General features: G+C 33.9%; 1 protein-coding gene across 10 annotated transcripts in view; it reads left to right on the top strand.

Moving 5' to 3' along the window:
- The window catches only part of LRP1B (LDL receptor related protein 1B), a 1828472-nt gene that overhangs the window by 1319589 nt on the left and 483782 nt on the right, over positions 1-25101 (top strand). For all 10 annotated transcript variants that reach the window (XM_077861563.1, XM_077861564.1, XM_077861559.1 and 7 more), the window contains 3 exons: positions 3776-3920; positions 8440-8561; positions 10408-10539. In XM_077861563.1, the coding sequence (XP_077717689.1) occupies positions 3776-3920; positions 8440-8561; positions 10408-10539 (399 nt within the window). The remainder of the gene's footprint in view (positions 1-3775; positions 3921-8439; positions 8562-10407; positions 10540-25101) is intronic.

The raw sequence follows: 25101 nt of genomic DNA, 5'->3' as shown, positions 1-25101 counted from the left end.
AATTTTACTTAGCCATGATGTTCCCCAAGGTTCATTCATGTTGCTGTATATGGCAACATCTTCAGCTTTTTTTTTTTTTTTTAAGAACTTAATTTTATTAGAACAGTTTTAGGTTCACAGCAAAATTGAGAAGAAATTACTGAGATTCTCTATACACCCTTACATTGATAGCCTCCCCATTATCAACATTCTCTACCAGAATATTTCCTTTGTTATTAAGGCTGAAAAATACTTCGTTGTGTGTATATACCACATTTTCTTTAACCATTCATCCTTCAACAGACAGTTGTTTGTATATTTTTGCTATTCTGAATTATGCTGCAATTAACATTGAAATGTTAATATTTCTTTGATATCCTGACTTTAGTTTCTTTGAACATATACTCAGATGTGTGAGATTGCTGAGTCATGCCATAGTTCTATTTTTAATTTTTTGAGGAACCTCTATAATATTTTCTGTAGTGGCTCTGCCATTTACATTCCCAGAGGCAGTGTATGCATAGGTTTCAAGTTCTCTATAACCTTGCTAGCATTTTTATCTTTTATTTTTTTAATTATAGCCATAAATGTAGGATGATATTTCATTGTGGTTTTGATTTGCATTTCCTTGATAATTGATGATATTGAGCATTTTTTCATATATATGTGGGCCATTTGGATGCCTTCTTTAGAAAAATGTTTATTCAAGTCCTTTATTCATTGTTAATTAGGTTATTTATTTTTGCTGTTGATTTGTAGGAATTTCAGTCATTTCTATCCTGTTTGTTTACATTTTCTTTCTCCATCACTAGAACATAGGATCCATAAAGACAGACATCTTTCATTTTCCCACTATCTATGTAGTACTTTGTAAATATAATAGATGCTCAATCTTAGTTGAAAAGTGAATGAATAGCTTATGAGGTGATAAGGGTGAATTTTGAAAAATATTTTTACATATTTATTTATGAGAGACACACAGAGAAGAGAGAGAGGCAGAAACACAGGCAGAGAGAGGAGCAGGCTCCATGCAGGGAGCCTGATGTGGGACTCGATCCTGGGACTCCAGGATCACACCCTGAGCCAAAGGCAGAGATAAGAGTGAATTAAATGCATGTACTAAAGAGAAGTTGGAAAGACATTTTAGTAGGTGAAATCAATTCAGATTATGTCATGATTTAAAAACTCGATAAGGAATTTTAAATTTAAGGCAATATCGGGAAATGAGAAATTTTAAGAACCTTGAACAAGAATTAGGATTGATGAATGGTATGTTTTTAGAGGACTGCAACAACCTAGAGTAGTTTTTCCAGTCTATCCATGGTCCTAGTTTCATGCTGCTCACTACTGAGATGCCTGTTGTCTGATCCTCATAGTCCTTCCTGGGCTTGGTGCACAAGGACATGGTTCTTTCAGTTCTGCATCTCCTACCATTTATTTGACAGCCCTGTACTACCCTGTCAGAATCCAATTGTCCTCAGAGATTTTTTGCATAGACAGAAGCCCCTCCTGCCCTGAAATTGTAATCAAGATTAGGTTAAATGGCCATCTCTATTGCCCAGAAGAATGCAAAAGAATGTGCTTGGCATTTTGAGTGTTGCCTGTGGAAAGAATTCTTCTTTAGCAGAGTCGGCAGGGAGGAGAATGCCTGTTGGGTAAGCAAAATGGAGTCTGCCACAGGTTGACTACCTTCTAGTGGTTAAGGATAAAGGTTCTTTTCTTTTATTTTTTTCTTTCCTTTTCCTTTCCTTTTTTTCTAGTTAAGTCTAGTTTTTGCAATTATGAATAAGTCTGTAAAAATCTATGTGTACGTTTTTGTGTAGACATAAGCTTTTAACTCCTTTGGGTAAATACCAAAGAGTAGATTGCTGAATCATATGGCAAGAGTATTTTTAATTTTGCAAGGAACCACCAAATTTCCTCCCAAAATAGCTATATCATTTTACATTCTCATCAGCAGTATATGAGGGTTCTTGTTGCTTCACATTCTCACTGGCATTTGGTGTTGTCAGTGTTCTGAATTTTATACATTTTAATAGGTGTCTAGTGGTATCTCATATGTTACTTTGCATTTCTCTGATGACATATGATGTGGAGCATCTCTTCATATGCATATTTTCCATCTGCATATATTCTTTGATGAGGTGTCTGTTAAAGTCTTTGGCCCATTTATAAAAATGGATTATTTAAAGAGTTCTTTGTACATTTTTGATAATGGCTCTCTATCAGAGATACACTTTGTAAATATTTTCTCCATGTCTGTGGCTTGTTTTCTAAGTATTGATATTTTCTTTTGCAGAGCAGAAGTCCTAATTTGAATGAGTCCATTTTATCAATTATTTATTTCTTGGGTTATGTCTTTGATATTGTAACTAAAAAGGTATCACCATACCCAAAGTCATCTAAGTTTTCTCCTATGTTCTCTCTTGAGAGTCTTATAGTTTTCCATTTTCCATTTAGTTTCATGTTCCATTTTGAGTTAATTTTTGTAAAGAGTAAATAAAGGTCTTTTGCAGACAGATGCCCTAGTGTCCCAGCATCATTTGATTAAGAGACTGTCTTTTATCTATTGTATTGCCTTTGCTCCTTTGTCCTTATAAATACAACTTTATTTATAAGGGTATATTTCTGGGCTCTCTACTCTGTTCCATTGATCTGTTTGTCTATTCTTCTACAAGTAACCACCACACTGTCTTAATTACCATAGCTTTATAGTAAATCTTGAAGTTGGGCATTGTCAGTCTTCCACCTTTCTTCTCCATTTCATTCATTTTTGAGAAATATCTGCCAAATACCTAAGTCTGAAAAGGCATAGATTGTCAGTTGTTCTTTCAAGTAAGAAGTGGTATTCTATGAAAAAAAGCTGATTTAGAAAAAAAAAAAAAAAAGAAAAGAAAAGGAAAAAGTTGAAAAGGAAATGAAGGAAAAGAGAGAGGCAAACCAGGAAACAGACTCTTAACTATAGAGAACAAACTGAGATAATTAATCTCTATAAATCTTTAATTCTTCAACTGAGATAATTAATCTCTTTGAATCTTTAATTCTTCATCTATAAAATAAGAATGGTAATAGTTTCCTTCTAGTTTTGGTATGATAATTTGAAATAAAATAATAATAAATGTATCCTCTTCACCAGCATGGTAGTTTCCTTAGGGTCAGGACTATTTGTTTTATTTTGTTTTTATCTGTGCACGTTGCAGAGTCTCTGCTACCAAAACAATATTCAATAAATGCACTCAACACAAACACTGAGGAGACTTTACATTGTTAAAATTTTGAAGAAAGGGGCATGAGCTGTGCAAAAAATGAAAAGAGGTTACTATGAGTAATTCAGTAGTGGGGAGTGCTAATTATTAAAAGCTTACATACCGTCAACAAAAAGAGTACAATCTTCTTTTTTTATAATTGTTGTTTGGATATTTGGTTGGATTTTGCTATTCATTTACAGATATAATACAGTACTATTGTGGTCGTGTTTATGTATGTAAATAGTATAATCTGTATTCTATATTAATTTGAATATGCCTTCATTTATATTGTGTGTTGGTTTTTTTTTTTTAAAGGAAAAGTTAAGACAAGCATCTCTAATTGGAGAAGAGGGAGGAAAATTTAAACAATAAAATATCTCGATGGTTTGTATTTTTGAAAGAGTGAAAGGGATTTCATTGTTTCCCTTAGAAACAGAGTTTGGGACTATAACAAAGGAAATCAGAAAGTATTATACTTTAATAGCTGTTTATTATTATTTAATAAGATGATTATCTTTTTCATAGAAGAAATCTTTTCACTTTTCTAGATAAGAAGCTGTGGTGGGCAGACCAAAACTTAGCTCAGCTGGGAACTTGCAACAAAAGGGATGGAAGAAACCCCACTGTCCTACGAAATAAGACTTCTGGGGTTGTTCATATGAAAGTGTATGATAAAGAAGCACAGCAAGGCAAGTCACACTGTAATGAATTTGTGCTGCTTTTTGAATATATAATGCTCTTTTTTCATATTATTTTCACAATTCAACAATTGAAAGGTTTGCATTTTTGCTTCTAGTTAAAATAAAGGGGGAGAGAGGCAAATGTTCCTTAATACTGCAGAAGGAATGCCTTTAACATAAGGTATATAATGAGCTTTCAAGACATTAGCAAGGGCTCCCAGGGAATCTTAATTTGTCAGGTCTTCAAAGGTCTTATCTAGTTCTTGATTTAAGAATATAAGAATAAGAAGAAAAGTCCCAGCCACATATATACAATGTATAATTAAGCCCAGTCACTGAATGAACTAGGGGACTTCAAATGGACTATGTCAACGTAAGAATTTCACATCCAAAAGGACTGCATTGTTGGGCTCTAAGCATTTTGCTTTTTTTTTGTTTTTGCTTGTCCAAATGGTGTGCAGTGAAATGGAGTGAGAGAACTAACAGATGGTTTACATAGGTGGACTTGTCACATTGCCCAAATGGCAATTAGTTTAGAGACGCCAGCCAGGACAGCCCCACACCTGCTAGTCCTTTCTTAGTTTTTGCTTCATGACCCATGACATTAGCAGAACTGTTTTCCTAGAAAAAATATTTTCCTGTATTATACTTTCCTACTTTAGTTTCTGCCATGAAAATCCTTAGCTTCACATACTTTTCTTCTTAGGAAAAACATTTCAAGAAAATATAAAGGAATTTTCATCTGAAGGATTTAGGCATATAGACCGAAGCAGAGAACAGTAGAGGTAGAAATAGTGAACCAAGGGGATCACTCATTTTGAAGACAGGTGACAACCATCAATCAGCAGAATTTTTTAGAGAAACCAATTGGGAGCCGTACCCACTCATCCAGAGACAAAATGAAAATCAGATTCATGTTTGCCATCCCTCTACAGAGGATGAGCCAAATTTTAGTCTGAAATCATTCCTGAAGTTTCATGGGAAAAAAAATGTAAAGAAAACAATTGCTTTAAAACAAAACAAAACAATGAAGTGATTCCTGGGCTCCTTTCATGGTCTAGAAGAAACTAATACCCAAATTCTTACACACAAATCTGTCTTTGCTGTCTGACATTTAAATTATTTTTTTTATTTTTTTATTTAGTTTTTATTTATTTTTTATAGAGGGAGAGTGGGGAAAGAAGGGGAGAGAGAGAGAGAGAGAGAGAGAGGGAGAGAGAATCTCACTGCAGCCTCCACCCCTCACAGGGAGCCCAACACGGGACTTGATCTCACAACACTGAGATCATGACCTGAGCTGAAATCAAGAGTCAGGCGCTTAATAGACTGAACCAACTAGGCGCCTCTCTGACTTTTTTTTTTTTTTTTTCTAAATCGCCATTTATAATAATGAACAGGAGTGTTTTCACTAGCAATTCTGTAATGGAAGATTTCTGTATCAGAATAAATAATTTTGCTGGCATTCGAGTCATGGGGAATAGGTTATATAATTGAGAATAAAACATTATTACTCAATAAATAAAATATTATGACATTTTTGTGGATTTCAATATATTTGCAAAGTATAAAAGTTTATAGTACTATGATAAACTTTAGTTTATAGTCTTTACTTAATGAGATTATATCTGAAACCACATTAGAAAATACAACAGAGGTAGCAATACATTATTTCCAAACAGGACACTGAAAAATATATATTTGTTTTTTTTCCCAAAATATGAACACGTTTTTTTTGAAATTGTAAATTAATATAATATATAGAGTTCTCCTATTATAAAGTTTATTGGAGGAAAAAATTTATTATATTATGTTTGGCTCACTTTTTTGCTCATGTTAGTAAAATTTTTCTTATCTTGTAAGGGTTTAATCCTGTAGGAAGAGCTGGGCATTTTATACATTGTGAAAGTATTACTAAAGTGACAAAGACCTATAATACTTAGGAATTAATGGCATAATATGAGTAAGCTTAAAATTCAGTGAAAATACTATTTTTGCTAAAAGAATATGCTGATAAAAGCATCTGTATTAAAGAGAATCCCATTAACAGAATCACGGCAGGTACTTTAAAAGCTTCATTAGTATGAAATATGAGCAATTTAGGATTATTCAAGGTGTTAACATTACTACCTCTTTGGATTTCAAAGTACAATTAGCTACTTCATTTATCATTTTTGACACAGATCACTGGAGAGCTGAGACTTCTCATTAGTCAAGTGGGCTTTCTAGCCCCACTAGGGAATTGGGGCATGAGGTTTGAACATCAGTAGCATTGCAAAATATTAAGCCAACCTAGTATCTAACTTACTAGATAATCATTACCTAAATTGCTATCTTTTAAAATCATTCTCATATTTTTCCTACATCAATTATTTATTTAATAGGCAAAGATATTTATTGCAAATAATGGCTCATTTTTTTCCTTTTTCTCTCCTTCACTAGTACAGACTAAACAAACGATACATGAAATGTATGTTGTTGTACAACATAATCGTTAACATAGGCTAATTTTATTATTTGTCAAAAATGAGTATAGTGCAATATATATTGCTATAATTGCAATTATATTTAAAAATGTGCAGTTTTAGAAGTTCCTTTTGCTTTTTTCATTTATTTTTATATCATCAAGGTTATGGAACCCTATTTTTTGTAATTTCTTTCTCTTCCTGAATATTTTTTATTATTTTTTTTAATTTCAATTTCCTGTTTCCCCTTCTCTCCATTTGGTGTTTCTTCAAACTTTATACTGAAAGCATTTCTTGTCAATCTCTTCTCAGCTTGTGTCTTTAGTAGTAGTTGAAATAAAGCTATATCAAAATGTATATCTCCATAGCTTGGCATTGAATTAATATATGTTTATATATTTTCTATAAAATAAAATATGTATAAGGTCAATATAGACTATTGTAAATAGAGATATCTCATTAAAATAATTAGAGATCTGAAATTTCATCTTAGTATATAAGTCAGCTTGAGGGAAGGGGGACTAAATCAACTAATCTTTAGTTTATATAGGAGATAAAAGTAATAATTTCAAAAGTTCAGGGCAACTCTCATCCTGGCATGTGGCCCTGTATAGGATGGAGCTCAGCATTGACTGAACTGGCAACTATAGGAAAGGAACAGAGAATGTGGTAGGTCTCCTGATGAGAAATCTCCCAAGTTGAGAGTATTTCACACTTCAATAATGACAGATAGAACTCAAGACAGCATCAATTGAACAATTAAATCCCATCAGACTATCTTGAATTCAGGAGATGAGAAATAATGAGCTCCATTGGTATTTTGAATTTTCCATAGAACACTATTGATATATAGCTTTCATCACGCTTTGTAATTCTCGCTGGATTTACTGCACTTCATATTAGAGCTTGAACATCCAGTAAATGGCATTGCATGTCCTAGAATAATAAAAATGTTGTAAAAATTGGATATTTAATGAACTTGCTGGGTAAGATTGTAAATTGCTTAACGTCACGCTACCAGCTTTAATTAGTACATTGGGCCTAGTAAATTCAATGGAACATCTTTATAGAATGCCTACCTGTGATTACCTGAGTAATATTTGTCATTGCTACAATGCAGGAATAAGGAGAATTAATATGCCAATTAATTAGATAACTCTTATGGGTGTGTTTTAAATATATTTGGGGAGAATTATGTTCCTAGGGATAGTAAAATTTATTTCCTTGCTTTAAAGAAATTATTTAAATATATATGTACGTGTATATACATACACATACATACATATGTCAAAAATTTTTATATCATCAAGGTTATGGAACCTTTCTTTTAATGACATCATCTTTAAGTTGAGTTAGTAATATAATTTAACAGCTATTTATTTGACACATTTGAATAGAATATTCTTGAACAGGAACTCATTGTAGAGTTGAAGTGAAATATCATAGTAAAAAATTCATTAGTTTCTGTGATCTTAAAATATTGCGAAAGTCTATGACAGTATTCATGACAAACTGATTTCACTTGCTCTTCTGTAGCTATGAATTTTATCACTCATTGTCATTTGCTATTTAAAAAAAACTATTCTTTAATAATTAATTTAAAATGTATTTTTGAGATATAATTGAAATATAACATTGTATAAGTTTAAGGTATATAATGTGTTGATTTGATACGTTATATATTAGCATATGATTACACCTTCATTAGTTAACACCTCTATCACATCACATAATTATCATTTCTTTTTTGTGGTGGGGACAATTAAGATCTAATCTCTTAGCAACTTTGAATTGTAATCAAAGTTTAACTGATACTATAAATTAATTATAGTATTGCTGTGTATAATCATTATGCCATGCATTAGCTCTCTGTTTACTTTTTTGGGGAGGCAAATTGAAATGCAATATGCCACTTCAACTTATTCAAGGCAATAAAATACTAACCACTATGAAGCAGCTACATTTATAAATCAACAAAAGCATAAATATTTGTTCAAATTATTCATATCAAATGATACTCTTTATTTTTCTTGAATATTTCTTTTGCTTGTTTTCCTCCTATGCAGGCAGCAATTCTTGCCAACTAAATAATGGTGGATGCTCTCAGCTTTGTTTACCAACATCTGAAACTACAAGGACTTGCATGTGTACAGTGGGATATTATCTCCAAAAGAACCGTATGTCATGTCAAGGTATAAGGTCTTGAAAAATTTAATTCTGATGCATTTGTTTTATCTGTGTAAATTTTAGGCAACAAAAATCAATTTAAAAAATAGAAAAAAGGGAGCCTGTGTGCCTCAAGTGGTTAATCAGCTGCCTTAGGCTCAGGTCATGATCCCTGGGTCCTGGGAGTGAGCCCTACATCAGGCTTCCTGCTCAGTAGGGAATCTACCTCTCCCTCTCTTGCTCCAGCTGCTTGTACTCCCTCTCTTTCTCTCTGTCAAATGAATAAAATCTTAAAAAAAAAAGAAAAAAACATTAGCTTCTTATTAGGATAATGATTCACTGCGTATTCTCATATATGTAGCATTGTTAATATTTAAAATATTTTGAGTATTACTGTTCTTTAAAACTTTATAATTGTTTAGTTATTTTTAGGAATGACAGTTTATTATCAAACTTTTAACCAAACCCAGTAGAAGCTACTTCAACTTAAAAAGGCAGGGGTTGAAGTAAAAAGCACTGATTGATTGTTTACAATTATAATTCAATCAGAATTCAGTTATGCTTTTACCTATTTAAGAGAAAACAAGGGGATCTCTGGGTGGCTTGGCAGTTTGGAGCCTGCCTTTGGCCCAGGGCACGATCCTGGAGTCCTGGGATCGAGTCTCGTGTCAGGCTACCGGCATGGAGCCTGCTTCTCCCTCCTCCTGTGTCTCTGCCTCTCTCTCTCTCTCTCTCTGTCTATCATAAATAAATAAATAAATAAATAAATAAATAAATAAATAAATAAATAAGTAAAGAATAAATAAATAAAGAATAAATAAATAAATAAATAAATAAATAAATAAATAAATAAATAGAGAAAAAACACAAGGGAGGTTGTCAGGGCTCAGATTTGCTTAAATGAGAAAGACCACTGCCAGAGAATTGGAACCTAGAAGGCCTATCTTCCTATTTCTCATTTCATAGATTCTGGTTTTTAGTCCCAAAGAAATTCGGTTCTAGAATGATCTTTCTATCCAATGATCATAGCTTAATTTTATTAAGTAAAGCTTTTGGCTCAGGCAGTGATCTCAGAGTCGTGGGATCAAGGCTGCATCAGACTCTCAGACTCCCTGCTTTCTGTCCCACCTCCCCCACAAGTACATGCCCAATTTTTGCTCTCTCTCAATTAAATAAATAAATCTTAAAAGAAAAGACAAGAAAAGAAAATATGAGTCTAAAGACATGTTCTGACATATTAGAAAAATTCACAAATATTAGCATACAGACTTCTGGTAGTCAGCTTTTATGTATATGAATATGTTAGGACATACTTTTGATGCTGGAATATCAAGATTTAACAAAAATTACATACTTGGATGTTTTTAGTGTTCAAAATGATTTAAGAAGACTAAAATTTGTTAGAAAAACAACAATAAGGTAGCTATATACAATTAAATATAAAATAAAAGTTTATTTTCATATATAAGCAACAAGATGATTGAGCATTAGAAAGGAGGTGAACTTTGGTTGTGAGACCAAATATATTTTCCAATATTTTTTACCTCTGTGTTTATGAAAGTATTGTCCCAGGCCAGTAGTGCCATCACTGGAAACTTTTCAAAAATTCAAATTATCAATTCCCTGGGATGGGAGCCCCAGTAATTTGTGTTTTAATAAGTCCTCTAGGAGATTCTGATGCATACTCAAGTTTGAGAACCACTAATGTATCTACCTTTCAATTAGTCAGAAGTGTAGTGTGCAATTAAAAATAAAAAAAGTCTGAGAAATATGTTTTATGAAAAAAAATTAAGAATCTTCAAATTAATGCTAGTAGAAAGATTTTAGTTTTAAATATTCACTTGGGACTTTTTTTTTTTTTCCCCAATTTAGGTATAGAGTCATTTCTTATGTATTCTGTTCATGAAGGAATCAGGGGAATACCTCTGGAACCAAGTGACAAAATGGATGCATTGATGCCTATATCAGGAACTTCATTTGCTGTTGGGATAGATTTCCATGCAGGTAAATAGCTTTTTATTCATAATTTATGTATAATGTTTTTACTTGATTTATTATACATGATGGAAATATAACCTTTCCATCTGTACTCTGATAGTCAAGATGAGGAATAAGAAAGCAAATTAGTAATGAATTTTTAAACCTAATATAAATTGTTCTAGATATGTTTTCCTGAAAAAAGAAATCAAGTAAAAATTTCCTAATACTGAATTTGAGTTGCAACTGCATTAAAATGCCATGATAGGCTTTTGGTTGCTTCATTTTTATTTGTCTCTTTTTTTAAATGACACTTTTACTTTTATTTAATTATAGGTACAGAGATACAGAAAGCATTTTGATTGATTATATACTTAACACATTATATGACTTAAAATATTTTCAGAATCATTATGTATTCTAATGTAGGTAGTAGCAAATGAAATTGAAATAAGAAAACAGTTATAAATGTGTCTTTTAAATTACTTTTGAATCTGGTATGCATCATTTTGGAGTCAGATTTTGCCTTATCTTCTTGTTTTAGCAAACAGTGAAATAAAGCAGATTGGACACTAACATTTTCCCGTGCTAATATAAGTGTATGACTGGAAATTGACGATAGATACCATCCAATTTATGGAAGAAAACATGTTTGTGTGTGTGCACTAATCACTAACTTTGGACATAGTATAAGCATTAGATATGCATCTGGTATTTATACTCAGATCCATTATTCTACACTTGTGAGTCTAAACTTATAAAAGCAAATTTCTCTACCTCTCCATGAACTAAATCCTATGCTTCCCATATTATTGTTTTAGTGCGGAAGTTGTATATGGGTGTTTACAGTATTTTTTTGTTGACTTGTAAAGACTTAATGTCGTCTAATGTTTAAAAAAAAAAAACTAGCAGTTCTTTGATTTATAATCTTAAAAAAAAAAAAAAAACTCTAAGCATCAGCATGTGGGTCTCTGGTTGTAAGCTTATTTTTCCCCCCTCAATTCTAACACATTTTGTTTAATCATGTGTTAATGAAATTCCTGGCTACAATTTAATGAATTACTGGGGATCTTCACAAACATTTCAAAGAAGACTTTTCTTAAGTAAATCATTTTGTAACAAATGTTTGAAATCCTATACAGACAAACTTTCCACATTTTTAAAAGGACCTTTCCTAAAAGGAAATTCAAACATAGTATATTTTATTGAGCAATGTGTAAATTTTGCCAAAATCACAATGTGATTTTTGATCAAGCAAATCTGTTTGATCAAACCTCATTATACACGGTAGACTGACTATCCTACCATGCATAATCTACCCTGCATCTTAATTACATGCATCTTATGCTTTAGAATTGTATTATATAGGATTTATTAAGTACAAAACTAAGAAAACTTGAACTTCTTGAAAGATGTTATGTATATATGCATATATTTTTAGCAAGTACATATAATCCCTTGTTTTAGCTGTTATCACATATTAGATTCTTTTAAAGACTTCATAATGACTTTTGAAAGTATTTGGAAAATTTTGGTGAGGTACAATATTAGAACATTTGGTGGTGTAAATGTCCTGATTAGATCATTAGTAAATCTCTTTTTTTCTTAAGGGTAGAATGATTATTTGCATAACTTGAATTCACTCTCTGAGGCCTTATAGTGGTCCTGAAATGGTTAAGTTTCATATAATGTGCCATGACAGAGGATATTTTTATTTGCAGAGAACAGTACTCTATTTCTAGATTTCCAGTGATTATTAATATCATAATAAATTTATTTTGCATCAGTGTAGTTTTTCATCAGATAAATTACCAGTAGTTAGTCAAAATGTTATGTTCTTCGTATCATATCTTGCATATTTTTAAATTCAATTCCCAGGGAAAAATTGTTTTTAGAAAACTTATTTCTTCTTCTAAATGTAAAAGGATGTAGGCATATGGAATAGTCATATAGAATTAGAATGTTCAAGAACGTTTTAAAATCCCTTTTGTTAATCAGAAAACAGAAATACAAAAGTTGCTTTGAAATCAGAGGGTTAGAGACCCAGATCCAGTAAAACATATAGCGGGAAAAGGTGAGACTTTTGCGACAACTTGGATTCTAGTGCCACTTCACCCTCTTACTACCCTGTGATATGTAAATTACTTTATATTCCTGAGGCTCAGTTTCTTCACTATATGGTCTTTGGGAATTTTAAGATTAATGTGTACAAATATTTGACACAGTGCCTGATATAATGGGAGTTACGAAAATAGTAGTGATATCTAATAATAGAAAATAATGAATTGTAAAAAATAAGCATATGTGACATATGTGTGTGTGCGATATATATTTAGAAACATGCCCTGGAAGCTATATTTTAACTTCTAATTAGCAAGATTTCCTCATCTGTTCTCTTGACTGATACTATATTTTCTGTTCAGCTGTGTAGAATAGTTGTTTCTTACCTTCAGAGAGAGTAGGTTAGTAAAATTCCCTAGTAAAGATGAACTTAATTATGATGATAATGAACAGTAGGTTGAACAGATATCTAAAGATTAAAACATATCGCCAGTCACATCTCCACATACCTTTTTTGTGCTTCCATCTTTTGTACAGTCTGATCCTTTACTAATTGTGTTTTATGAAAATGTACCATGATCAGAATAAGTGCAACTTGATTTCATGATATCATTATAGACAATAGATAAACTCTGTGGCTTTGTTGAGAGAAGTTGCTTCAGGGAGGAAGGATGGAAAATGTCTAGATTGCTCCTGAGCAAAGTAGAGAAACCAATTGTTGGCACATCAACTTTTTGTTTTTCATCACGAACATTATGTTTTACCTGATTGTAAGTTCTTCCATTGTTAGTTCTCTTGGCCAATAATTCTATTTCCTCTTCTCTCATTAATGGACATTCACCTCTGTGACATAATCTCTCCTTTAGGATCAATCAAAGATAAAGATGACAATGGAAGGACACAGTTGATCATTATTCTAAATAACAACAACAAAAACAAACAAACAAACAAAACCCTCCTATTACAATAAGGAGATGGTGTGAAGGAGAATCATTTCTTGAGTATAACCATCATAATTTATATCATAACATTTTATTACCACAATTTTACAGGGATAAATATGATTGTTCAAACCTGTATATTTCATGAGGATTAACATATCTGAAGCCTGCTGGGTTTTGGTCCTAATGAAATAAAATTTTCTGCAGTGAAAGGATTTCTTTCACCAGATGAAGCAATTCTGGATAGTATCCACAGGAGATAGAAGACCCTGTGGCTAGATTTAAAATGTTCAAAGCATTCTTACCACTTCACTGGAAAAGTCCCATTCCACTGGGGGGTGGGGGAGCAAGGAGTGGGGAAAGCTTTGAAAATCCTTGCCCACTGGGAGATACTCCTTTTGATGAATGAATATTGAATTTGATGCGTTAGAGGATATATTTTAGTTAGGAGAAACACCTTCAAAACAAAGCCTATTGCTCCAGTTAGTAATGTGATCTTCAGTAAGTAATGCTTTATTCAGTCTGCCCCTCCCTTGCCTTGGGGATATTTATACTTTTTTAAAAAAATAATAATCACCTAGCAGGATATTACTTAAAGAGGACATTTTATTCAGAGAATGGTTATTGTTATTATTATTATTATTATTATTATTATTATTATTTTGAAAGATACATTTACCATAAAGAGACTGCAATGTGGAGTGGCACATACAAGATCTTTCACAAAATGATTATTTATCTGCAAACTTCAAGCTTATATTCTTCTTTTCATTTTTTATTTCTTTTGTTCAAATTTGATTCATCCAACTCAATATTAACAAATGTTGATTACTTTCTACCAGGTGTAGAATATCACAGCTAGGTTGCTATAGAGAATGAAGATTAATAAGGAGTAGTTTCTGAAGTAATCCATGTATGGATGATCTGTATGTTTTTTGTTTGTTTTGTTTTTTAAGAGAGCATCAAAGGATTATTATTTAGATGTCATTGCTCGGCATTCACTATGTGGAATATTTTAATAACTTTTTACACCATCACATAGTGATCTGGCTATTAAGACAATAAAAACAATAAAGGAACATGTCCTTATAACCTCTATTAAAACCCATGGAATGTACAATACCAAGAGAAATCCCTAATCCGAGCCAAAGGTCCTAATATAAACTCTGTATATACCAATTCAGGTTCATCAGCTGTAACAAACGTACCACTCTGGTATGAGATGCTGACAGTGGGGGAGGCTGCGTGTGCATGAGAGGAAAACATACATGGGGGTTCTCTGCTCAATGTATCTGTGAATCTAAAACTGTTCTAAAAATAAAGTCTATTAAAAAAATAAAGTGAAGGAGAATATATATGACAAAATACTGTTGCTACATTCACACATTTGAATGTCACCTATTTACATGAAATAATCTTTCCTTAATAGTTCTGCAACGTTTACATATATTGTTGAATATATGAACTAGAAGGAACATTTTTGATACCATGTGGTAGCATTTGCTCATGTTATAGATAAGGAAAATGGAACCGAGAGAGATCAAGAGGTTGTTTGATAATTGAGTATCCTACTTCCAGTTCTTTATACTATACCATCTTATATCTGTAGCCATTGAAACAAAGTTTTATTTGGACATTGTTGGCATTACTTGATAAACTACATTGCACTTCCTCAAATTTGTGTTTGTAGAAGATCATATTTTGTTTTGATTCATATACTGAATCATTGAATCATGCGACCTTAAACCCATTTAATAATTGAAGCAGGTGACACTCAAGTGAGAGTCTTTTATTTTCCCTGGAGGCTTAGAAAACAGCTATTCACAAAATTTTTTTAGTAACCATTTTGTCACCAACCAAGGCCACAGAAGAATTATAGGAAGAATTCTTTTTATGTCAGTAACAGCAATAGCTTAAGAAATATAATACTGTTGCTTTGGGACATTTTTTCAATTTTATGAAAACCATTTCCTCAGCTACAAAGTGAATTTTTAGGACTGGTTCATTTCTTCTTGTTCTTGTAACAATGAACCAGTACTACTTTGTGTTGTCATTTCAAACTTGCTTCAAGACTATTTTCAAATCATGTGAACAGTTTGTACGTATTTGTTGATGGTCAAGTCCAGTATATCTTTCAAAAGGCAAAGTAGTAGCTACCACAACTAAACAGAAACTTCAACAATCCTTGGAGAGAAGTATCATAAACATACATAGGTAAGGAACTACAGGTCAAACAAATTATTGCCTATATCTCACAAATCATATTTGGATAATTTCTAAACTCAAAACATAAACAGATAGCTTTGTCAGGCATCTGAACTCTCCAGAGGTTACTGGAAACCAAAAGCCCAGAAGATGCACAGCGATTCCCTGCTAAGATTAAGACTTTGATCAGTTTATTTGGGACATATATTATTCTTTCAGTTATTGAGAGAATCACTGAAGCAAGTCTCATGGAAACATCTTGCTCAGGCAGTTAGCACTCCTCATGAAAGTAAAATGTGTCAACACCAACTTTAGACAAATTCACTTGAAGCACATCGATTCTGTGTTTGGTCACCTTTCTTTTTCCCTCTCCTGAGTCAACATATATGCTGCTATATTTCTTTTTAGCGGCTCAGGATTCTTTTCAGCAGAGCTACATTCATATTTGATTCTCTAATATATTTCTGTACTCTTTTCCTTAGCAAAACTGAGTTACCGCGAAACCTATTCTCAAAAGGCTTAGCTATACTAATTCAGGGTAAATTATTAATAGCTGCTAAGAGATTTACAAGTTATCTTACCAAGTGTGTTTGAGCAAAGCACAGTATCTTAACCCAATATCATAAATACAACTAATACACCATTAAAGAGATGTGAAGAAAATATTTTTTAGATAGGTCAGTCTTCTGGATGTTTGTCAAATTACTCTGTACTCTGACTCTTAGACAATACACTGCCACCTGTTTATTCCCAGAAACTCAGTCCTGGATGTGATGACAAGTCAAATGATAATGTTGAGGTCTCCTTTAGCCTAGGTACATTGATAACTGTTAACACTGTTAATTGTGACCTTAAAAAAGGATTTTTCACCTTGAAAAAGTGTTTTTCCCCTATTTTAAGAAAACCAATAATATATTAGTCTATTTTTCTTTTTGATATCCTTTCTTTAAAAAAATAAAGAGCTATGATTCAGCTTCTGAGATTATTGATCATTAGTTTTTAATCAAGTAGACAATTTCCTAGTTAATGGAGAAAAAATGGAAGTTATTTATTTGATTTTGGACTGGTCATGAACAATAGATCTTTAATTCCTTTTTATTATTATTATTATTATTATTATTATTATTATTATTATCCAGAAGCAATAAGTAGTAAGTGTAGTAAGTGGATCCTTTGGGGACATGAGAAGAATAAAGAACTAATTATTTCTGTAAATTCCTTACTACTTTTAGAACAAGGATTTGACTGAAGTAGAGAGACTAGAAATGGAACTAATCACTCAGGTGGGCTAGGAACAGTAAGTTTGAGGAGAAAACAATAGCATCAAAAAACCCTAACATTTATTAAACAATACATTGCAAGAATATGATTAGAAAACTTATTTGTATTTGTGCCATTTAATTCATCAAAATATTCTGTTGAGGCAGGTGGTATTTTCATTTTAAAAATGAAGAAAGTGGGTTTGGGGATAAAGTATGGATAACAGAAGATAACTGGTTACTTCAAGAAGCCCAAATGAAATTCTGCATTCAGGATTTGCATTTGAGTTTTTGCCCTTGACATTGACATCAACTATGGATTGAATAACCAGTAGTGAAGTAACCAACATCAGAACCCTGATAATTTCCTAACAAGAATTGTAATCGTACTGCAGTGATGATTGGGTAAGATATTTGACAGACAGTATCAGGGCTCGGGGTTTGGGAGATAGGATAATATGGTCACCAACTATAGGATTGCCCCTGATGAATTTAGGGACAGAAGACTAATAGTGCAGGTAAGAGGTGAATGAGGGAAATGATGATTATTATTGACAGGAGAAGAGGAAGAAGAAAGGCAAAAAAATACTAATTTATTCCACTCTGTACTATTTATTGTTGCATAACAAAATATCGAATTTAGCAACTTGAAGCGTTTAATAAACATTTATTATCTTATAGCTTCTATGAGGCTGCAATCAAGGTGTTGGCTAGAGATGTGGCCTCCTCAGGAGGCTCAACAAGGGAGAATTTGCTTCCAAGTTCACATGGGTGTTCACAAGGATTCAGTTCCTTGTGGGCTATTTGACAGAGGGTCACAGCTCTTCACTGATTACTGACTTAGGTTTCATGTCACGTGGGCCTCTCCATAGGGCAGTTCACAACATGATTGCTAGCTTCCCTTAGAGCTAGTGAACAATACAGTGAGAAATGGCACACACAAAGTGAAAGCCAGACCGTTTGCAACCCGATCTCAGAAAGGATATCTCATCATGTTTGGTACATTCTGTTTAGAATTGAAGCTAGCAGCTAGATACAGCCTACACTCACAGGGAAAGGATCAAAGACGGGACTCAATACTCGGTGGTAGGGATCATTGGTGGGTACATTAGAGGCTGCTTATCACAGTATAACAGATGTGTTATCTGTATTAATCACCACATACTATTGTCTAAGAAATAAATTTTGATGGCTGGTTCAGGTTATCAGTGATGTTACTGTATGGATAACTTATGTATTTTGACTTAAATCTTTCAAGAAAAGCCAGCAACTCCCTCCAACCTCCACTTTACAGTTTTTGACCAGTGTCTGGGAAAGTCTTCCTGTAAAATTAACTTACACTAAATCTTCTACTGACAACTCTCTGGCACAAAAGCTCTTTAAGAAATCTCTTTCAAGAAAATTCTTATAGCTGTCTAGGATGGCCTGGGGGATATAATGATGTGTAACGCAAGCAGAATTATTAATGTAGTTACTTTCTTTTTTGTCACCAATGCAGGCTAAGTGTTGACTGATGTTAACCACGCTTAGAATGAGTACTACATTGCATCAAGTGTCCCCTTCCAGAAATCTGTGGCCAGAAAGGGAGCTCTGAAGTAGTTGGCACAAATTGCCAGTTCTGTATGCCTACTAAGGTGCACAAGAGCAATTATGCAAATCTTCTTCCAAGGATGACATGTTAGCCCCCATCATTTACTATGAGTAAAACATTCTGTCAGTGAATTCATCTGGGACTATATTGAGAAACAAGGTTGATTGCTTTAGCCTAGAAGTTGTTTGTTTTATTTATTTATTATTTAATTTTACTGCCAACTGAATGAGAGGAGCTAGATATAAATTAAAAAGGAAAAAACTCAGATGGAACCAGAAATGGAACTTGTTTGTCAGTGTATTAAATACTAGAACAGATTACTTAAGGGTTACGATTCTAGCTCTGGAATAAGGAGTTAAAACGAACAAACCAGCTCTTCTGAATAATCATTTCTCTGGGTTTTTTCCAGCTTTTTGGCCATTGAACTTCCAATAGGAACACTTTCAACAGTAACAACCTTTAAAAAAAAAAAAACACACATCTATTTTCTTAGTCAATAATCATTAAAACCTATGTGAATGAAATCAGAATTAGATTGGCATAGTGTGAAAGTAGACTGTGTTATAGAATCTGTTCTTTTCTTCGAGGGGGACAATGTTGATAGGGAGATCCCATTTTGACTGCTGCTTTCATTACAAATTAAATATTAAGATACTAAAGAACTGATTATTTCACAGTAATTCAAGGTTCTAACTATACATGAAAACTTATTTTCTGAATTCTGAACGAACGGATTCAAAATTTTATTTTGTTATCTATTCTATTTTGATTAGTAGGGATAAGAGCTAAGATTTTTTTTTTAAGATTTTATTTATTTATTCATGAGAGACAGAAAGACAGAGAGAGAGAGGCAGAGACACAGGCAGAGGGATAAGCAGGCTCCATACAGGGAGCCCGATGTGGGACTTGATCCTGGGACTCCAGGATCACTCACTGGGCCAAAGGCAGGCGCTAAACTGCTGAGCCACCCGTGCTGCCCAAGAGCTAACATTTATTGGCTATTCTTATCAATAACCTTATTTAAATTGTGACTCCATCCTTATTTTTTTTCCATTTACTGTTCTCCTTTAATACTATTTTAGTGATAAAATAACAAGTTTTGATCTCACTTGGCTCAAATTGAATTTATAGATACAATACAGGATACCAATGGATATATTTGCGTATTCAATTATTCTCAATATTCACGTGAAACTATTATCTCAAAATAGTTTTGATTTAATGAAAAAGTAGACAACTACCACCTCAACCATTAAACATTATAAAATGTGTTTGAGGAGTAATAGTCATTAGTTCAGCAGACACTTACTGATGAAAGATCTCAATCAATAATTAAATAAATGCTTTTGTTTGTTTAAAAATTCTTAACTAAAATTGCATATTATGGGGACGCTTGGGTGGCTCAGCTGTTGAGGGCCTGCCTTCAGCCCAGGGCGTGATCCTGGGGTCCTGGCATCATGTCCCACATCGGGCTCCCTGCATGGAGCCTACTTCTCCCTCTGCCTGTGTCTCTGCCTCTCTCTCTCTCTCATGAATAAACAAATAAAATCTTTTTTAAAAAAGTATATTATGGGAAATTAGGAAACATGAAACAAAGTTGGAATAAAAATTGCCATTACTACTACTACACAGACAGCAACTATTAATATGTTGGCATATCAATCTTTTTATAATTTTCTTTTATGTTTTCATCATGATAAATGTCCTCTTTAATCCCCATCCCCTATTTCTCCCATTCCCACATCCACCTCCCCTCTGCTACCAATCAATTTGTTCTCTGTAGTTAAGAGTCTGTTTCTTGTTTTTTCTCTCTCTCTTTTTCTTTCTTTTTCCTTTGGTCATTTGTTTCTTAAATTCTACGTATAAAGGGGATCATATTGTGGCATATTGATATTTGTGCTGTTTTTCAAATACAAATAAAACTTCTCATTGATGAAGTTTGTCTTGTTCCTTTTACTTGCCATTCTAACATGAACAGTTTGCTATGCTATAATTAACAATCTGTGAATACTGCCTTTGATGGGAGTACACTATTATAAAATCGGATAACACTAGTTTTGACTTTTCCAATATTTTTGGATATTTGATTATTTTTAAGCTTGGGCGATAAATCTTTTTCAGTATTTATATTAATTCCTCAAACTCAAATTTCCTTTTTTTTTTTTTTTTTTTTTTTTGCTAACAACTTTTTATAGATATAATTTACATACCATAGAATCCATGTGTTTAAAAATTAACAAATCAGTGGTTTGGGGCATATTCACAGTTGTGCAGTCGTTACCAATATTGAATTTTAAAACATTATTATTAACCTAAAGGGAAACTTCATACTCATTAATAATTCTCATATTTCTTCCAACTTGTCAGTCTCAAGGGAAGCACTAATCTACTTTCTGTCTATACAGATTTGCTTATTCCAGACATTTCATGCAAGTGGAATCATATGATATGTGGTCTTTTATGATTGAATTCTTTCACTTAGCATAATGTTCATCCATGAGATAGCATATACCAGTACTTCATTATTTTTTTTTGTGGAGGTAAGAGGGCAAATTATATTTGATTATATGGATATATATCACCTTTCATTATCCCTTCATCAGTTGATGGACATTTGTGTTGTTTCTACTTTTTTAACTATTGCAAATAACACTTTCAGGAAGATTCAAGTGCAAGTTTTGGTATGGGTATAGGTACAATGCCTTTCTTCTACTTAGAAATATTCTTTTGTAATTCAAAGTTATTTTCAGCATCATTCATTCATATGTGATTTAAAAAAAAATCTCTGAGATACAAGTGGATACCCATTAGAGGCTGCATTGTGTCCCCCCAAATTTATATGTTGAAGTCTTAAAACTCAGCATCTCACAATATGACTAAATTTGGAGATTATCTCTTAAAAAGATAATTCAGGGAAAATGAGGTCATATGGTTAGACCTTAATCCAATATAACCAATGTCCTTATAAAAAGTGGAAGTTGGGCACAGAGGAAGGAACATACACAGACAAAGGGAGAAGACAGCTATCTACAAGCCAAAGGGAGAGGCCTCAGAATGAAATCAACCCCTATTGACACCTCCATCTCAGACTTCCCAGACTCCAGAACTGTGAGTAAATAAATTCCTGGCAAATAAACCATCCAATCTGTTATATTTGTTACAGCAGCCCTAACAAACGAGTACAATATTTAAATATATTATATAACAAATGACTACTAAAGCCATTTGAAATGTCTATTTTTATTAGAGAGGACACTTAGTAATCGTTATAGGAAATTCAGTATCTGGAATTATTTGTTCAAATGGAAAAGTATAAATTTAATCTCATGTAATCCCAGGAAGGTAGATAGAAATGGGAATACCCGTTTCTACACAAAACCTCTGTATTTATCACCCCACACAGAACCTAATCTTTGTCCTTATTTCAGCTTTTAGTGATTTGACTCCATCTGCTTATATTTCATTGTATTTATTCTGTAATTTTTCTACTTATTTTCAGAGCCTGTATTCTGCAGCCAGATATTTCATTAATGAACTGTAAATCTTTACACTCTGTGCTCTTCTGACATCCTTGCTTAGCAAATCCCCAAATCCTTGTATAGCCTACAGTCTTCTTTCTCCATCTCTACGTCTACAGTAGCCATACTTTGTCACTTTAAATCTTCAACCCATCCTATAATCTCATTCTCAGAAGGTACCTTTGCACCTTAGTTTATTAGAGTATTAGGCCAGTCTCACAAACTCAAATGAATACAGGGGCCAGAGAAATTTTCTGTGTGAATAGTTAGGGAGAGAGGGGGACCTTGAGGGGATGGACTGTGGCAGACCATACTACAAATGACCTACCAAGGACAGGTGCTACTTAACTACACATCATTTCTGTGATGCAGTATATTGGCAGACCTGAATTGCCAAGTTTGGGGTTTTGTTTTGTTTTGTGTTGCGTTGTGTTGTTTTTCTAAGAGGAGACTGTAGCAGTATAGAAGATAATAGGGTAGATCAATACAACATTTTATTTGTGCCAGTTTGAACTCTTTGACAAAGGCCAGGAGCATGAGATTACACCCTTCTCTCATCTTTCATTTTCATATGAATATGAAATATTCATATCTTGGCATGTACAAGCTTGATTGGGGAAAGTGTCTCTGAGTATAAAGGTGATGAGACTGATGCGATTGAGTTGGAATGTGTTATAAGGTTGACTGCTGGAGAGGAATTAGGGGAGGAAGTTTGGATAGGATAAGTTTTAGACTGCTGTACAATTCTAAGACATTTTTAGCAAAGCTGAAATACTGTCTGCCTCAGTATTTATGTTATAATCAGTCATCATCTGGGAACCCTGTTGCAAGTAGGGCCTTGTATCAGTGGTGGGTTCGGTCAGTTATGCTCTTCATAGGCAGAGATTTGAGAAGTACATATTCATGACTGCCAAAGAGCACCCCTTTTGCCGCACATATCTGTGTCTACACAGGTTTGAGAAACAACTCTGTAGTTCCTTTAGGCCTCTCTCCTTGTGGGAAAACTTAGAAGAGGGCGGTTAGTAGGACCCTTTAGACTTTATGGCTGTGGTTAATCTCAGGCCACAATAATCATCTTCCTCATCTTCCATGAATGCTTTTCATTCTCAACTATCATTTTGGCAGGACTAGTAGCTTATCTGTGACCCAAACCTTAATTCCAGAGGGGTCTGAATCCTTGGTAACTCTTCTCAGACTTGGGTTGCTGCATGTGTCCTTGCAGAAAAGTAGGTGGGTCCCAAGTGGACTACTCAGTTCTGTACGTATCCTGTCCTGGCCACATTATCCACATTATGTGAAAGCAGCCCTATCTCCTCCTCCTGCTCAGGGTCAGTCATGTATACCAGTATGGTGAGTCCTCTTTTAACCTACTTAGTAGTAGTAATAGATACAAGAAAGTTCAAAGTCTCTTGACAGGAGCCAAAGCTTGTAGTTCAGTGGGACCCTTGCTTATGGCTCTTTGGCAGAAGTGTACCCTCTTTAGAAACCAAAAGCTCTAATCCAATCCCTCCAAACTTGCAGGGAAGAGAAGGACAGAATCTTTTAATGGGTCATTGAGAGTGAATGAAAGTGAGACTCTACTGTTTCATCTTCCAGTCCCTAGAGCCTAAATTGCTCTATTGGTGATTATAGAACCATTTAGAGGTCTCTAATTGAATTAACATACTATAAGGTGATGATGGCACCCTGAGAATGTTGCTTCTCAGCTGATGTTTTATTTGTGTCTTTAAAAGGTTGTTCCAGAATTCTATGGGGCCCCATCTGCTTTTGGGTGGTGTGGTATATAATTTAACCAGTGGATCCCATGCTCATGTGCCCACTCTCACACCTTTTTCACTGTGAACTGGATACTTTGAGCAGACTCTAGATTGTGTAGAGTTCATGCCTGTGGATAGGGATTCCTAAGCCTTTGGGTAGTGGTGCTGGCTGCAGGTTGCAGTAAGAAAGGCAAGTCAATACCTAGAATGTGTTCATGAGAATGAACCACTGACACTTCCAGGTTGGAAGGTGCCTGACATAGTTGAATTGTCACCAAGAGATCAGTTGATATGCTTGAAGAATGGTGTCTTATCATGGGCTCACTGTTTGCTATTGCTGGTAAATTGGATGTTCAGAGGGAAAATTAACTAGATTGGTCTTGGTAAGTGGAAATCCATATCATTGAACCTTTATTTCTGCCACCATGAACTCTTTGTTCATTTACCCAGTCTGAGATGGCTGATGAAGCTTGGCTTACGTTGAAAGACTAAGGCATTTTGGTTATCAATACTTCTTTTGTGGTGGGTGCTTTCTTATAGGAACTAAGATGTGATGCAAAGATCTCTGCGTTTTGTGTTCACTCCCATATGTCAATCCACATGCCCTCACTCTAGATCTACTAATCTTTAATGTTCCAATTATTATATTTCCAGTCCCATGTCCATATAGACTGGCCACTGGCCACTGCTTCAGAACTATATACCTGAGTATTTCAGGCTACTTCTTTCACACAGGTGAATAATTTGGTGTACTACTCACAATTCTGCACATAGGGATGATTTTTTCCCCCTTTCTACTCACTATGAGGCCTACTCTTGAATGCAACTGTAATTCATGTTTATCTTTTACCCATATATTAAGCTAAGTGATCTATAAAACAAACTTAACTTTTTTTCTCTCTTCTTTTCTTTTCTTTTTTTTAAGATTTTTTTTTAAATTTATTTATTCATAATAGTCACACACAGAGAGAGAGAGAGAGAGAGAGAGAGGCAGAGACACAGGCAGAGGGAGAAGCAGGCTCCATGCACAGGGAGCCCGACGTGGGATTCGATCCCGGGTCTCCAGGATCGCACCCTGGGCCAAAGGCAGGCGCCAAACCGCTGCACCACCCAGGGATCCCACTCTCTTCTTTTCTTGATTGGAGTCTCTACATAGACATGAGGACAACTCATGATGGGCAGTTCCAGATGCATGGCTATTTGGAGCCTCAGGGTCAGGCATTCTCTTTTCTTTCAGGGTCTAGAAACCTATAATAT

Source organism: Canis aureus, chromosome 20 (assembly GCF_053574225.1).
Source record: "Canis aureus isolate CA01 chromosome 20, VMU_Caureus_v.1.0, whole genome shotgun sequence".
Taxonomy (NCBI): domain Eukaryota; kingdom Metazoa; phylum Chordata; class Mammalia; order Carnivora; family Canidae; genus Canis; species Canis aureus.
The sequence above is the reverse complement of the archived record's forward strand: the minus strand, read 5'-3'. Positions and strand labels throughout refer to the sequence as shown.